Source organism: Mauremys mutica, chromosome 4 (assembly GCF_020497125.1).
Source record: "Mauremys mutica isolate MM-2020 ecotype Southern chromosome 4, ASM2049712v1, whole genome shotgun sequence".
NCBI lineage: Eukaryota > Metazoa > Chordata > Testudines > Geoemydidae > Mauremys > Mauremys mutica.
This window is the reverse complement of record NC_059075.1, coordinates 154,355,659-154,370,671: the sequence shown is the minus strand read 5'-3', so window position 1 is coordinate 154,370,671 and position 15,013 is coordinate 154,355,659. Positions and strand designations below refer to the sequence as shown.

General features: G+C 55.0%; 1 protein-coding gene across 1 annotated transcript; it reads right to left on the bottom strand.

Annotated features, from left to right (window-relative positions):
- Window positions 1–6,836: 6,836 nt before the first annotated feature.
- LOC123370334 (perforin-1-like) lies at window positions 6,837–11,925 on the bottom strand. Its single transcript, XM_045016805.1, has 3 exons — window positions 11,739–11,925; window positions 8,691–9,277; window positions 6,837–7,956 (listed from the first exon to the last, which is right to left on the bottom strand). Exons 2-3 carry the CDS (start codon window positions 9,221–9,223, stop codon window positions 6,837–6,839), a joined length of 1,653 nt encoding a protein of 550 aa, XP_044872740.1. The 5' UTR covers window positions 9,224–9,277; window positions 11,739–11,925.
- Between the last annotated feature and the right edge of the window lie 3,088 nt (window positions 11,926–15,013).

Genomic DNA, 15,013 nt, shown 5'->3' with positions numbered 1-15,013 from the left:
CCTTCCCGACCCCAAATATGGTGATCAGTTAAACCCTGAGCATGTGGGCAAGACTCACCAGCCAGACACCCAGGAAAGAATTCTCTGTAGTAACTCAGATCCCACCCATCTAATATCCCATCACAGACCACTGGACATATTTACCTACTGATAATCAAAGATCAGTTGCCAAAGTAATTGCCAAAATTAGGCTATCCCATCATACCATCCCCTCCATAAACTTATCAAGCTTAGTCTTGAAGCCAAATATGTCTTTTGCCCCCACTACTCCCCTTGGAAGGCTGTTCCAGAACTTCACTCCTCTAATGGTTAGAAACCTTCGTCTAATTTCAAGTCTAAACTTCCTAGGGTCCAGTTTATATCCATTTGTTCTTGTGTCCACATTGGTACTAAGCTTAAATAATTCCTCTCCCTCCCTAATATTTATCCCTCTGATATATTTATAAAGAGCAATCATATCCCCCCTCAACCTTCTTTTGGTTAGGCTAAACAAGCCAAGCTCTTTCAGTATCCTTTCATAAGGCAGGTTTTCCATTCCTCGGATCATCCTAGTAGCCCTTCTCTGTACCTGTTCCAGCTTGAATTCATCCTTCTTAAACATGGGAGACCAGAACTGCACCCAGGATTCCAGATGAGGCCTCACCAGTGCCTTGTATAACGGTACTAACAGCTGCTTATCTTTGCTGGAAATACCTCGCCTGATGCATCCTAAAACTGCATTAGCTTTTTTAACGGCCATATCACATTGGCGGCTCATAGTCATCCTATGATCAACCAATACTCCGAGGTCCTTCTCCTCCTCTGTTACTTCCAACTGATGTGTCCCCAATTTATAACTAAAATTCTTGTTGTTAATCCCTAAATGCATGACCTTGCACTTTTCACTGTTAAATTTCATCCTGTTACTATTACTCCAGTTTACAAGGTCATCCAGATCTTCCTGTATGATATCCCGGTCCTTCTCTGTATTGGCGATACCTCCTAGCTATGTGTCATCTGCAAACTTTATTAGCACATTCCCGCTTTTTGTGCCAAGGTCAGTAATAAAGAGATTAAATAAGATTGGTCCCAAAACTGATCCCTGAGGAACTCCACTAGTAACCTCCTTCCAGCCTGACAGTTCGTTCACCTTTCAGTACGACCTGTTGTAGTCTCCCCTTTAACCAGTTCCTTATGCACCTTTCAGTTTTCATATTGATCCCCATCTTTTCCAATTTAACTAATAATTCCCCATGTGGAACCGTATCAAATGCCTTACTGAAATCGAGGTAAACTCAGAGCCGCTCCCCACCCTCTGCTAACACCTTCCATGCACTGTCAGAACTGACCTGCAGGATGCATTTAGCTCAGATGTGGGCAAATTTTTTGGTCTGAGGGCCACATATGGAAGTTGTGTGGCGGGCCATGAATACTCATGAAATTTGGGGTTGGGGTGCAGGAGGGGATGAGGGCTCTGGCTTGGGGTGCGGGCTCTGGGGTGGGGCTGGGGATGAGGGGGTTTGGGGTACAGGAGGGAGCTCTGGGCTGGGACTGAGGGGATCCGAGGGTGGGAGGGGGATCGGGGCTGGGGCAGGGGGTTGCGGCCCAGGAGGGGAGGGGTGCAGGCTCCTGGTGGCGCATACCTCAAGCAGCTCCCGGAAACAGCAGCATGACCCCTCTCCAGCTCCTATGCGGACACCCAGCAAGGTGGCTCTGCGTGCTGCCCTTTCTGCAGGTGCCGCACCCGCAGCTCCTGGAAGCAGTGACATGTCTCCCCTCTGGCTCCTATGCGGAGGCATGGCGCCAGCCAGGTGGCTCTGCACGCTTCCCCGTCCACAGGTGCAGTCCCTGCAGCTCCCATTGGCCAGGGTTCCCAGCCAATGGGAGGTTTGAGGGCCGGCACTTGGGGCGTGCAGCGCCACCTGGCTGCCCCTACATGCCTCTAGCCTAGAGCTTCCCCTAGTGTTCCCAAGCATGTATTGCGGCCACTTATTTCTACTGTACATCTGGGTCCCCCACCCCACTGAGGTTAGAAAAATGACAAGGTTTTCTGCTTAGAAATTTGCTTTCACAAATGTTTATTGAAGCAGGGAGACACACTTGCAAGAATCCAGAGAGCTGGAATCCTTCCAGAAGCAAATCATTTTGCAGCGGTGCTGCAAAGCTTCATGGCAATTTTCCAGGCTGGATAAATTTAAGCTGCAGTCAGTAGGGTTCAGAGTTAACCACTTCCCCTCCATCAGTGAGGTGCACCATGAAACTATTGATCTAGGCCAGGGGTCCCCAACCCCCGGTCCGCGGCCCGGTACCGGTCCGCGGCCTCTTAGAAACCGGGCCGCGAACCGACCCAGTGGAGCTTCCGCAGGCATGCCTGCGGGAGGTCCAGCTGAGCCGCGGGACGAGCGCTCCCTCCGCAGTCGTGCCTGCGGGAGGTCCGCTGCTCCCGGGGCTCAGCTGGACCTCCCGCAGGCACGCCTGCGGAGGGTCCAGCAAACGAAACCGGTCCCTGGACCTAAAAATGTTGGGGACCCCTGATCTAGGCTCTCAAAAGATGCATATAGGGGTGAGACAGGAAGAAGGTTCAATTCCCGAATTAGCAAGAATTTGCCCTTCCCAATGTGACCCCAATGCAGTGCCATCTCCCTGAACCTGCTGACAGCCTGAATCAATAGCCCCGTGGCATGTTCTGCTGTGTATTAACTCTGACGCTTACTGATGGTGAGTGATATGTCATCATCTTTGTTGACCATCTGAGGAGAGAAGATCCAGCTGGATGGTGGGTGGGGCCTGTTTATTCATGATGATATAACTAACCCCAAAGCAGCTGGGTAATTGTGGAAAGCAACAGAAACAACACTTAGGGAACAGCCTAATGAATCCTCCCCCTGGGACGCTGGCCCATCCGCTGAGTGATTAGAACCATGCCCACCCTGGAGTATTTTAGGGTTTCTACAGAGGGTTAATCACTGGAGCCACAACAAGACAGGGCTGAGCTGTGCACCTTTCCCCTTCTTGAAGAGACAATTGGTTTTCAAGTGGATACACTTGACAGATAAATACAATTGGTGGATGGATACATGGGGCTGTGGATTGGTTGACCTGCCTGCACATATTGGTTGACTGGTTGGGTGGGTGTACTTAGCACATTCATTGGTTGGTTTGTGGCACTGGCTACACAGATTAGTTGGTTGGTTGGTTGGATGTACTTAGGACATTCATTGGTTGGTTTGTGGCACTGGCTACACAGATTGCTTGGTTGGTTGGATGTACTTAGGACATTCATTGGTTGGTTTGTGGCACTGGCTACACAGATTGGTTGGTTGGTTGGATGTACTTTAGACCTTGGTTGGTTGGTTAGTTACACTGGATGCACAAGATCAGTAGATCTCAACCCGCAGCCCGTGGGCCGCTTGTGCCCCAATCAGCACACACCTGCAACCCGTGTCCAGGGCCGCCCAGAGGATTCAGGAGGCCTGGGGCAAAGCAATTTCAGGGGCCCCTTCCATAAAAAAAATGTGCAATACTATAGAATACGATATTCTCGTGGGGGCCCCTGCAGAGCCTGGGGCAAATTGCCCCACTTGCTTCCCCCCCCCATAGGCAGCCCTGGGAAAAATAAACCTTCTGCATCGCAGCACAAACCCAGTTTTGAGAGAACTTCTTTACAAGGTATCACTGGTTCTCAGCATCAGCTAGTGCTAAAAGGCACTAAAGCTCATTAAAAGGGTTGGACAAATATTTTGTCAAAACTTTTTCTGGATCGAAAACTAGGGGTTTTTAAAAAGCAGAAAAAAAATCACGGACAATGTCTGCTTTCCTTCAAAATTTGTTGTGTTTTTTTTAATTGAAAAGCTGAAATTAGTCTGCCAAAACCTGACTATGGTTTGGGGTTTCAGAAGTGTGTGGCCAAATATTTGCTGCTTGCTGTGTTTGATTGTTTAAAGAAACAATAAAAAAATTCTGCTTAAAAAAAATCCAAAACTTTTGAACCACCTCAGCTTGTGACCAAATGCCTGAGCCCATCCACTCAGAGATTTTTCCAGGTTTCTGATACTCTGCTGGCTTCCTTGACTCATATCTGTCTCCATAACTTTGGGTTCATTTAGGTTAGAACATAAGAATAGCCATACTGGGTCAAACCAAAGGTCCATCCAGCCCAGTATCCTGTCTACTGACAATGGCCAATGCCAAGTGCCCCAGAGGGAGTGAACCTAACAGGCAATGATCAAGTGATCTCGCTCCTGCCATCCATCTCCACTCTCTGACAAACAGATGCTAGGGACACCATTCCTTACCCAGCCTGGCTAATAGCCATTAATGGACTTAACCTCCATGCATTTAGCTGTTTCCTAGAGACTGGCTCCATGGGGTCCCTCACAAACTGGAGACAGTTACTGTGGGTTTGTCTTTAGTATAGCTTATGTACATACTCCACGAACTGAGCATTTGAGCTTGTTCCAGAATCTGGGATGGGCCTATGTTGTGAAAACTGAAATGCTCAAAATAGCACATGTATGTGAATGGACAGAGGGTGCTAAAATTAAATTAATCCAGAGGTTCTCAAACTGGGGGTCAGGACCCCTCAGGGGGTCACGAGGTTATTACCGGGGTTCGCGAGCTGTCAGCCTCCACCTTAAACCCTGCTTTGCCTCCAGCATTTATAATAGTGTTAAATATATAATAAAGTGTTTTTAATTTATAAGAGGGGGGGTCACACTCAGAGGTTTGCTATGTGAAAGGGGTCACCAGTATAAAAATTTGAGAACCCCTGAATTAACCCCTTTGAAGCCTCAGGGAATGCAGGGGAAGGGGGAGGTCTCCCTTAGTAGGGTTGGGAAGGAGGTAGGTGGTGTAGGATATTCTCATGTGATCCCTCCCACAGTGGCTAATTTTAAATGAAGCTCCCCTCCCCTGACATGAATCTCCCTGGCACTGAAATTAAATACAGACTATAATTTGGCATTTGAGAAGTGAAAGGGATGGGAGCCCTAATGGAAAAGCTAACAGCTTGTCTCTTCTGCAAGCCTCAAACTGCTGAATGAGCTTTAGGGTAAGGAAGGCTGAGCCTCCCAGACAGCCTGGCCCTGCCCCCTATCCGACCCCCACCCACTTCCTGCCCCCTGACTGCCCACCCCCCCCCAGAATCCCCGACCCATCCTGCTCCTTGTCCCCTCACCGTCCCCCAGAGACCCCCCCCAACCACCACCCCAGGACCTCACCCCTGCTCCCCAACCCCTATCCACCCCCCTGCTGAGTCCTGACAGACCCCCAGAATGCCCATGATCCAACCCCCCCATTCCCTGACCGCCCCCCCAACCTCTGCCCCTTCCCTGTGCCCTGACTGTCCTTGAGCCTTCCTGCCCCTTAGCCAACCCCCCCGGCCCTGTCCCCTTCCCCCCGGCTCCCCCCTCACCCGGAGCCTCAGCCCATCCAGCAGCTTCCCTCGACACCTGCAGTGTGGCTCCAGCAGGGCTCCTGAGCTCCGCCCCGCTCAGGGCCGCGTGGTCAGGGGGCAGGGCTGCGAGTGCGGAGGGAGCTGAGCTCAGCGAGGAGCTCGCAGCCCCGCCCCCCTTACCATGCGGCTCTGAGCGGGGCGGAGCTCAGGAGCCCTGCCGGAGCCATGCTGCAGCTGTCCAGGGATGCTCCTGGAATTGCTGAGGCTCCGGGAGAGGGGCAGAGACGGGGTCGGGTAGGGAGCCTCAGCCATTCTTGTGGGGGCCCCTGCGGAGCCCAGGGCCTGGGGCAAATATCCCCACTTGCCCCCCCCCCCCCCGCCGGGCGGCCCTGCCCATGTCACATCCTGAGGGCCAAACAGATAGTATAGCTATAGTGTGAATGTGGCCCACATAACACAGAGAGCTGCATATGCAGCCCACATGGTAAACAGGTTGAGAATAGATATGTACTAGTTACATACGCTGGTTAGCTGGCTGCACGGATGCACTGGATACATCGGTTGGCAGGTAGGCAGGATATGCCAAATAGAGTTGTTAGTTGGCTGGTTACATTGGACACATTAAATACATTTGTTGAATGGCTGGCTGGATATGTTGTCTATAATAAACACGTTCATTGGTTGGTTGGCTGGCTTTTTACATTGCAGGCTCTAGATACATTCATTGGTTGTTTGGATGCACTGGATACATTCATTGGTTGGCTAGTTGCATACACTGGATGCACTAGATCAGGGGTTCTCAAACTTTTGTACTGGTGACCCCTTTCACATCGCAAGTCTCAGAGTGTGACCCCCCCCATATAAATTAAAAACACTTTTAAATTTATTTAACACCATTATAAATGCTGGAGGCAAAGCGGGGTTTGGGGTGGAGGCTGGCAACTCACGACCCCCCCATGTAATAACCTCATGACCCCCTGAGGGGTCCCAACCCCCAGTTTAAGAACCCCCGCAGTAGATAAATGAATTGGTTGGTTGGCTGGATTGATAAATTGGATGCACTAAATCCAGTTGGTGATTTCTTGATTTTATATGTTGGATAAACTAAATGCAACTATTTGTTGGTTGGCTAGCTGGGAGTTGGCTGGATGGGAGAGGGGCAGATAGGTTGGATGCAGCAGGCACATACTCTGGTTGGTTGATTAGATGGATACAGCGGATGGCAGGAATCATTGGACACACTGGTCTGATGGATTTGAAATGGACGGTCCGTGATGGGATGTTTTCACAGAGTGAGGATGACAGGCCCACAGGAGCAGACAGTCTCTTATGGGCATAGGAGACACCGATTGCCGAGCAGGGGTGACAGCATTAAGCTCAGTAGCGTCAGCAGAGTGGGAGCTAGAAGATGCTATTGACCAATGCACACCCATAATCCTCTCGGATCCCCTATCTAAGGGGCTCACCAGGAGGCCTCCACCTCCTTCCCCTTGGCTGTGCTCTGCTGCGCTGGCTGGGAGACATAGTCAAAGCAGCTCCGGCCCCCGAGGTGGGGCCCGCAGCGCAGGCTGTACTGGAACCAGATGCGGCCGTGGTTCAGGTAGCAATCCTTCTGGTGGGGCCCCCCGGCCTCCAGCGGGATGTCGCAGCTTCCCAGCAGGTCATCGTCCCACTTATCCTCATCCCAGACCTGGACACGGATCTTGCTGGCACTGGTGAGGTGAACGGTACCGAAGTCCAAGGGGACGTACCAGACGGGACTGTTGTTGTTCCAGATGGTGCTGGTCCGGATCTCCTTGCTCTCAAAGAAGACCTTGACGAAGGCATCCGTAGCAGTAGATTGGTCCCCCCAGAGGCCACTGGCCTTCTTCACTGTCACCATCAGTTTCCCCAGGCCGCGCTCCCGCGAGCAGCACATGGTGTTGGTCATGGTATCCCCGGGGCAGACGCAGGAGCAGGGGTTGTGCGCGCTGCGTTGAGTCCCCGGGGGGCAGCTTCGGGTGCAATTCCTCACCAGGGCCCTCTCACGGATGTACTCACTGACTGCCCGCTTCAGCGCCTCCCGCTTTGGGTCGTCCTGCTCCACCAGGATGTGGATGGGGTGCAGCGAATAGGACACCAGGCCAGGGCTGGCTTTGAGACTCTCAATCCAGGCCGAGAAGACCTTGGCATCACTGCCGGAGAAGAGCACGTCAGTAGTGATCTCCCCTCCCTCCACCTCCACGTGGCGCTCCCGATAGGTCTCATGGAAGCTCCCCCGGACCTTCCCCTTCTTCTTCTCCTCCTCGCACTTGCTGTTCCCACCCTTGACAGAGCCCGCTCCGATACTCACGGCCGCCTCCACGCTCAAGCAGTCCTTGATCTCGTCATCACTCAAGCTGCTCATTGCTGCTTCGCAGACCCTCACGGCCGTCACGTCCCGCGCCCGGCCCCCCAGCTGCAGCTGGGACACGTAGTGGGTGCCATAGTTGCTGATTAGCTCCTGGTACTCCACCTTCGATTTGCTGTCGTACTGGTCCGGGAGGTTCTCCAGCGCCAGAGTGAAATGGCTGGTGAGCGGGGGCGTCTTGCTGACCCGGAACCTGGTCAGAGACACAACGTGAGGAGTGAGCATGGCCTGGTGAGTCAGCTGAGATCATTAGCTGTGCATGCTAAGGCCCCAGACAACCCAGAGAAAGGGACTAAGCCGGTGGCTCCTACTCAGTGCAACCACCCAGTTTGCTGAATCTCACGACCTTGCTGGGGATACTGCCAGCTGCTCGATAGTTCTGGCAGACGTCCCCCGCTCTGGCCACGGCAGGTCACCGGGCTGTCCTGACACACAAGAGGAGAAAATCCCCCATAGCTGTCCAGTCCCAGGTGGCAGCTAGTGCCCCCTAGAGGCAAAAGGCTCCAAGTCCCATTCTCTGCTGCTTTCCTAGCCAGCCACTCCCCCACCCTGGGGCTGGATTAAATCTGGCATTTCCTAGAGAAGAAGGGCTCCGTGTCCCATTCCCTGCTCCACTGATCCAGCCAGGCCTGGGCCTGGATCAGAGCTGGTGCCCCCTAGAGGGGAAGGGCCCTGTATCTCTGTGTGGCGTTGCTATACCAATCTCCTAGAACTGGAAGGGACCTTGAAAGGTCATCGAGTCCAGCCCCCTGCCTTCACTAGCAGGACCAATTTTTGCCCCAGATCCCTAAGTGGCCCCCTCAAGGATTGAACTCACAACCCTGGGTTTAGCAGGCCAATGCTCAAACCACTGAGCTATCCCTCCCCCCAACTCACTGCTGTGATCCCAACTCCATATGAGCCCTCCTGACCCAGGCTGGCTCTCACCTGTAATAGCCACAGGACACCTCATGGCTCACGAAGCTGTATTTGTCCATCCGCGTGTGGTCTACCACGAAACTGGCCAGTTTGGAATGTGATCCAGCCAGCGCCACCTGGACATTAACCTTGGGCTTCACAGGCACGTCCAGCCCCACCTTCCAGTCATTCTGCACCACGGACGCTGCTGACTCCATCATGCCCATCGCCGACTGCTGCACCGAGCTGCTCAGCTTCCGGCGGCATGAGACGCGGACCCGCCAGTCCACCGCAGCCAGCGGCAGCCTCTGCCACTGCCCTCCCTGCAGTCGGTTCTGGCACAGGGTGCAGGTGCCGTCCTCGTGCTGCCAGAGGCTGCTGTCGACCAGATAGGCCCCCTTCCTGGCCATTGTGGTCACATCGATGCCCTCCCCAGCCAGGCTGTGCCCGGGCACGAAGGCCGTGTGCTTCTCACATTCATTGGCTGTGCCTGTCTGACAATGGGAGGAGGCCCCAGGGAAGATGAAGAGGAGGAGGGGGATGAAGGCACCAAATCTGGGCATGGCTGACGCGATAGGTTCCCCCACCCAGGAGGGGCTGTCGGCCGCTGAACCCTCCTAGAGGGAGAGAGACAGAGAGATCCAGAATTAGTGACAATCCAGTGGCAGGCAGTTCCAGAGGTTATCCACCTATCACCCATAACGTCAGCCATGTTCTATAGGACACCTAAGAAAACTCTGGGCTCTAGGAACTCTGGAGGCATTACACAAATGACCTGGTGCCTCATTTGCATGTTTGACTACAGATTACCTAATATTCATCAATTCCCTCCAGTCCCTATTTCCCAGATGTTGTAATACCAGCACTAACTACAAGGAGGAGATATAGATTCACATGCCCACTCTACAGCATGAAATATAATAATGGGTCATTGCAGTTCCTTAATGGGGCCACTAGAGGGCGGCATTATGTGGACAGAGTCCGTGGCTTGCAATTAGTGGGCTGATGCAGTAGCGGGGTGTGGCCACTAGGGGGGGCAGTGGAAAGCCACACACAACCTGTGGCTTGCGAGTGGCAGCTTTCATAGCCAGCGAGAGCAGCGGGAGCTTGGGCCATGCTCGGCGTGACTGGCCCCGCCGAGGAAAATGCCGGGGCCCCCTTGTGGCCACGCCAAGTGGTGGATTTGGTCATGTTTATCCACTGACGGAGGGTCATTTTCTGGGGTTTCTCCCGGTCAGCACCAGCCCCAGCGTCTTTACACTGTGGCTGCTGGACAAAGACAGAAGAAAATGCTGCCACCCCGGAACAGATCCTGGGCCCATCTAGCCCGATATCCTGCCCCCTCCCTGCCAACCCAGAGCAGACCCCTGGGTATCCTGTCCCCTTCCTTCCTCACCAGATGCTTTGACCACCTCACTTTTCTCTGTGCGTCCCTCCCCGTGCTAACCACAAGGGACGCTGTGTTTAAATATAGATTTGAACTGTGTTGCACTTGGGTTGGAGCTGTACGGCAATGCTGGCTGTGGGGCAGGAAAGGCTGACAGCTCTGCGTCCTGTGACAGTAGCAGGCTCAGACTGGGGGAGGGGACCGTAAATGTTTGAACTCATCCCAGGAGAACTGCAGGGCTGCACAGAGGGCGGGGTGGGGGGGTGGGGGGGGGGTGGGGTGGAGCAATTTGCCCCAGGCCCCCATGAGAATATCGTATTCTATAGTATTGCAACTTTTTTTTTCAATGGAAAGGGGCCCCCAAAATTGCTTTGCCCCAGGCCCCCGAATCCTCTGGGTGGCCCTGGAGAACCAGGCAGGAAAAACGCACTTGAATATTTGACTATTGACTGCTTGGTTCTGCCCGGCCTGCAGCCCTCTGCAAGCCCTTCCCTGGGGTTCCCTCCCCTCTCCCCTCAGTCCCGACCTGCTGCCCCACTGCTTTGTTGCCAATAGAAAATCAAACAGCCTGAAATTGCAAGCTGCCCCTGATAGGAAAGGTATCACCGACATCAATTAAATTATCAAACGCTGAGTGGCAGCGTGGACCAGTGCAGCGGTTTTCAAACTTATTTTCTGGCAACCCAGTTGAAGAAAATTGTTGATGCCCATTACCCAACGGGGCTGGGAATGAGGGGTTTGGGGTGTGGGAGGGGCTCATGGCCAGGGCAGAGGGTTGGGGTGCGAGGGTGAGAGCTGTGGGGTGGAGCCGGGAATGAGGGCATCAGGGTGTGGTAGGGGGATCTGGGCTGGGGCAGGAGGTTAGGGTGAGGGAGGGGGTTAGGGCTCTGGTGCAGGCTTTGGGGTGGGGCCAGGGATGAGGGGTTTGGAGTGCAGGAAGGGGCTTTGGGTTTGGGGGGGGCTCATGGCTGGGACAGGGGATTGAGGCATGCAGTTGGGCGTGGACTTACCTTGGGCAGATCCCTGTCAGCATCGCAGTAGGGGGGCTAAGGCAGACTTCCTGCCTGTCCTGGCACCGTGGCCCACGCTGCACCCTAGAAGTGGCCAGCAGCATCTCTGGCTCCTAAGCGGAGGTGCGCAAGTGGCTCTCGCCCTCAGGCACCGCCCCCGCCCTAGCTCCCATTGGCTGGGAACTGTCCAATTGGAGCGCAGAGCTGGTGGTCGGTACAGTGGCAGCGCACGGAGCCCCGTGGTCCCCCCGCCTAGGAGCCGGACCTGCTGCTGGCTGCTTCCGGGGAGCAGCGCGGTGGCAGAACAGGTAGGGACTAGCCTGCCTTAGCTGGGTAGCACCACCAATGGGACTTTTAACAGCGCATTCGTTGGTCCTGACCACAGCTGCCGTGACCCACTGCCTTCCATTCCGCGACCCAGAACTGGGTCCTGACCTGCAGTTTTATAACCATGGCTCTAGTGGGTTGAGAGTCAGGACTCCTGGGCTCTCTTGTCACGCTGGGAGGGGAGTGGGATCAAGAGGGTTAGAGCAGGAGGGCCTCGGGAACATGCTATTGGTCGAGGTCTGTGCAGCATCCGGTGTGAGGGGATCCCTGATCTCGGTCAGGGACTGTGCAGCACCCAGTTCAATGGGGTCCCCCATCTCGGCAGAGGTCTGAGCAGACCCATAAATCACTCACCTGCTGCAGGAGACGAGCTGAGGACTTTTTCTGCCCTGGGGTCTGCCGGCGTCCCGGGCTGGGCTGTGTCTCTGCTGGGAGAGATGCGCTTTGAAGGTGAGCAAGGTCTCCTGTGTTCTGAGTGTCTCACCCGTCACCACGCTCCCCCCAGCGCTGAGCTCCAGCCCCCGCTCACGCCCCCAGCCACAGCTAGCTGGGCAGGAAGCTGTGGCCGGCAATTGTTCCACCGCTGAGCTGGATCAAACGCGCCTCCTGTGGGTCTCTACCCAGCGTATGACGAGCCAGAGAGTCTGAAAAGGAAACCACAGTGAGACAAACTCTGCACCGAATCATTGGGGCCAGCACTGCCTCCTGGGGAGAGCGGCCCCCTCCTGAGCCCCCCACCCTGCAGCACAGCGCCCCCTAGCGCCACACTGGGGTATTGGGGCCAGCACTGCCTTTCGGGGAGAGCGTCCCCCATTGAGCCTCCACCCTGCAGCAGAGAAGCCCCTAATGCCACACTGCGGCATTGGGGCCAGCATTGCCTGCCGAGGGAGAGCGCCCCCTGTTGAGACCCCCACCCTGAAGCACAGCGCCCCCTAAGGTCACACTGGGGCAGGCACCTAACGCTTCAGGGACCCCACCATAAATAAAGCACGACCCCACCAACTGCAATGGAAGCAGGCCAGGATTCTGATCCTTGGGTACATCCAGAGGAAGCCCAATGTGCTGGCCCTGCAGGACAGGCCATGCCAGGGGTGGGGAAATTGGACACTGGGTGCGGGGGCGGGGCGGGGAACGAAGACCCTATGCTGCTGTGGAACACATTTGATGTTTGCTTCTCTCTCTCTGTTCTCCCGTGTTCTCAGGGTCCCACAGTCCCCATAGTTACCCCTGTGCTTCCCTCATCAGGGGATTCTACTCGATCCTTCACCTCACTGCTGGTAGGACCCCTATCCCCCTGCATCCCCAATATCTTTCCAGGAGTCACCCCCACTCCCTGCACCCATTCTTATTCTGCCAGAGGTCCCCCTCACTCCATCTCAGGCTGCCCCCTCCTTTTCTGTTTCCTACTCCCTGTAGCAGGGTGACCCCCCCCCCGGCTCCAGCCTGGAAGTGATTGGAAAAGCCCTGCAGAGGGCTGGGCTGGGCAAGGTAAAACCCTGGCTGATTGGGGGAAGCCCTACCTATAGGAACCCTAACCCTAGGGCGGGAAGCCCTACCCACAGGAACCCTAACCCTAGCTCCAAGTGCCCTACCCTTAGCAACCCTAACCCTAGGGCGGGAAGGCCTACTCATAGGAACCCTAACCGTAGCCCCAAGTGCCCTACCCATAGCCCTGGAGCGGGAAGCCATACCCATAGCAACCCCAACCCTAGCTCCAAGTGCCCTACCGTTAGGAACCCTAACCCTAGGGCGGGAAGCCCTACACTTAGGAATCCTAACCCTAGCTCCAAGTGCCCTATCCTTAGGAACCCTAACCCTAGGGTGGGAAGCCCTACCCATAGGAACCCTAACCCTAGCTCCAAGTGCCCTACCCTAAGCAACCCTAACCCTAGGGCGGGAAGGCATACCCAAAGGAACCCTAAAAATGGCTCCAATTGCCCTACCCATAGGAACCCAAACCATAGGGCGGGGTGCCCTACCCATAGGAACCCTAACCCTAGCTCCAAGTGCCCTACCCTTAGGAACCCTAACCCTAGGGTAGGAAGCCCTACCCATTGGAACCCAAACCCTAGGGTGGGGTGCCCTACCCATAGGAACCCTCACCCTATGGTGGGGTGCCCTACCCATAGGAACCCTAACCCTAGCTCCAAGTGCCCTACCCCTAGGAACCCTAACCCTAGCTCTAAGTGCCCTATCTATAGGAACACTAACCCTATGGCGGGGCGCCCTACCCATCGGAACCCTAACCTTAGCTCCTAGTGCCCTACCCTTGGAAACCCTAACCCTAGGGCCGGAAGCCCTACCCATAGGAAGCCTAACCCTAGCTCCATGTGCCCTACCCTTAGGAACCCTAACACTAGCTCTAAGTACCCTACCCTTAGAAACCCTAACCCTAGGGCAGGAAGCCCTACCCATAGGAACCCTAACCCTAGCTCCATGTGCCCTACCCATAGGAACCCTAACCCTAGCTCTAAGTGCCCTACCCTTAGGAACCCTAACCCTAGGGCGGGAAGGCCTACCCATAGGAATCCTAACCCTAGCTCCAAGTGCCCTACCCTTAGCAACCCTAACCCTAGGGCGGGAAGCCCTACCCATAGGAACCCTAACCATGGCTCCAATTGCCCTACCCATAGGAACCCAAACCATAGGGCGGGGTGCCCTACCCATCGGAACCCTAACCTTAGCTCCTAGTGCCCTACCCTTGGAAACCCTAACCCTAGGGCCGGAAGCCCTACCCATAGGAAGCCTAACCCTAGCTCCATGTGCCCTACCCTTAGGAACCCTAACCCTAGCTCCAAGTGCCCTGCCCTTAAGAACCGTAAACCTAGCTCCAAGTGCCCTACCCTTAGGAACCCTAACCCTAGGGCGGGAAGCCCTACCCATAGGAACCCTAACCCTAGCTCCAAGTGCCCTACCCTTAGCAACCGTAACCCTAGGGCGGGAAGCCCTACCCACAGGAACCCTAACCCTAGCTCCAAGTGCCCTACCCTTAGCAACCCTAACCCTAGGGCGGGAAGGCCTACTCATAGGAACCCTAACCGTAGCCCCAAGTGCCCTACCCATAGCCCTGGAGCGGGAAGCCATACCCATAGCAACCCCAACCCTAGCTCCAAGTGCCCTACCGTTAGGAACCCTAACCCTAGGGCGGGAAGCCCTACACTTAGGAATCCTAACCCTAGCTCCAAGTGCCCTATCCTTAGGAACCCTAACCCTAGGGTGGGAAGCCCTACCCATAGGAACCCTAACCCTAGCTCCAAGTGCCCTACCCTAAGCAACCCTAACCCTAGGGCGGGAAGGCATACCCAAAGGAACCCTAAAAATGGCTCCAATTGCCCTACCCATAGGAACCCAAACCATAGGGCGGGGTGCCCTACCCATAGGAACCCTAACCCTAGCTCCAAGTGCCCTACCCTTAGGAACCCTAACCCTAGGGTAGGAAGCCCTACCCATTGGAACCCAAACCCTAGGGTGGGGTGCCCTACCCATAGGAACCCTCACCCTATGGTGGGGTGCCCTACCCATAGGAACCCTAACCCTAGCTCCAAGTGCCCTACCCCTAGGAACCCTAACCCTAGCTCTAAGTGCCCTATCTATAGGAACACTAACCCTATGGCGGGGCGCCCTACCCA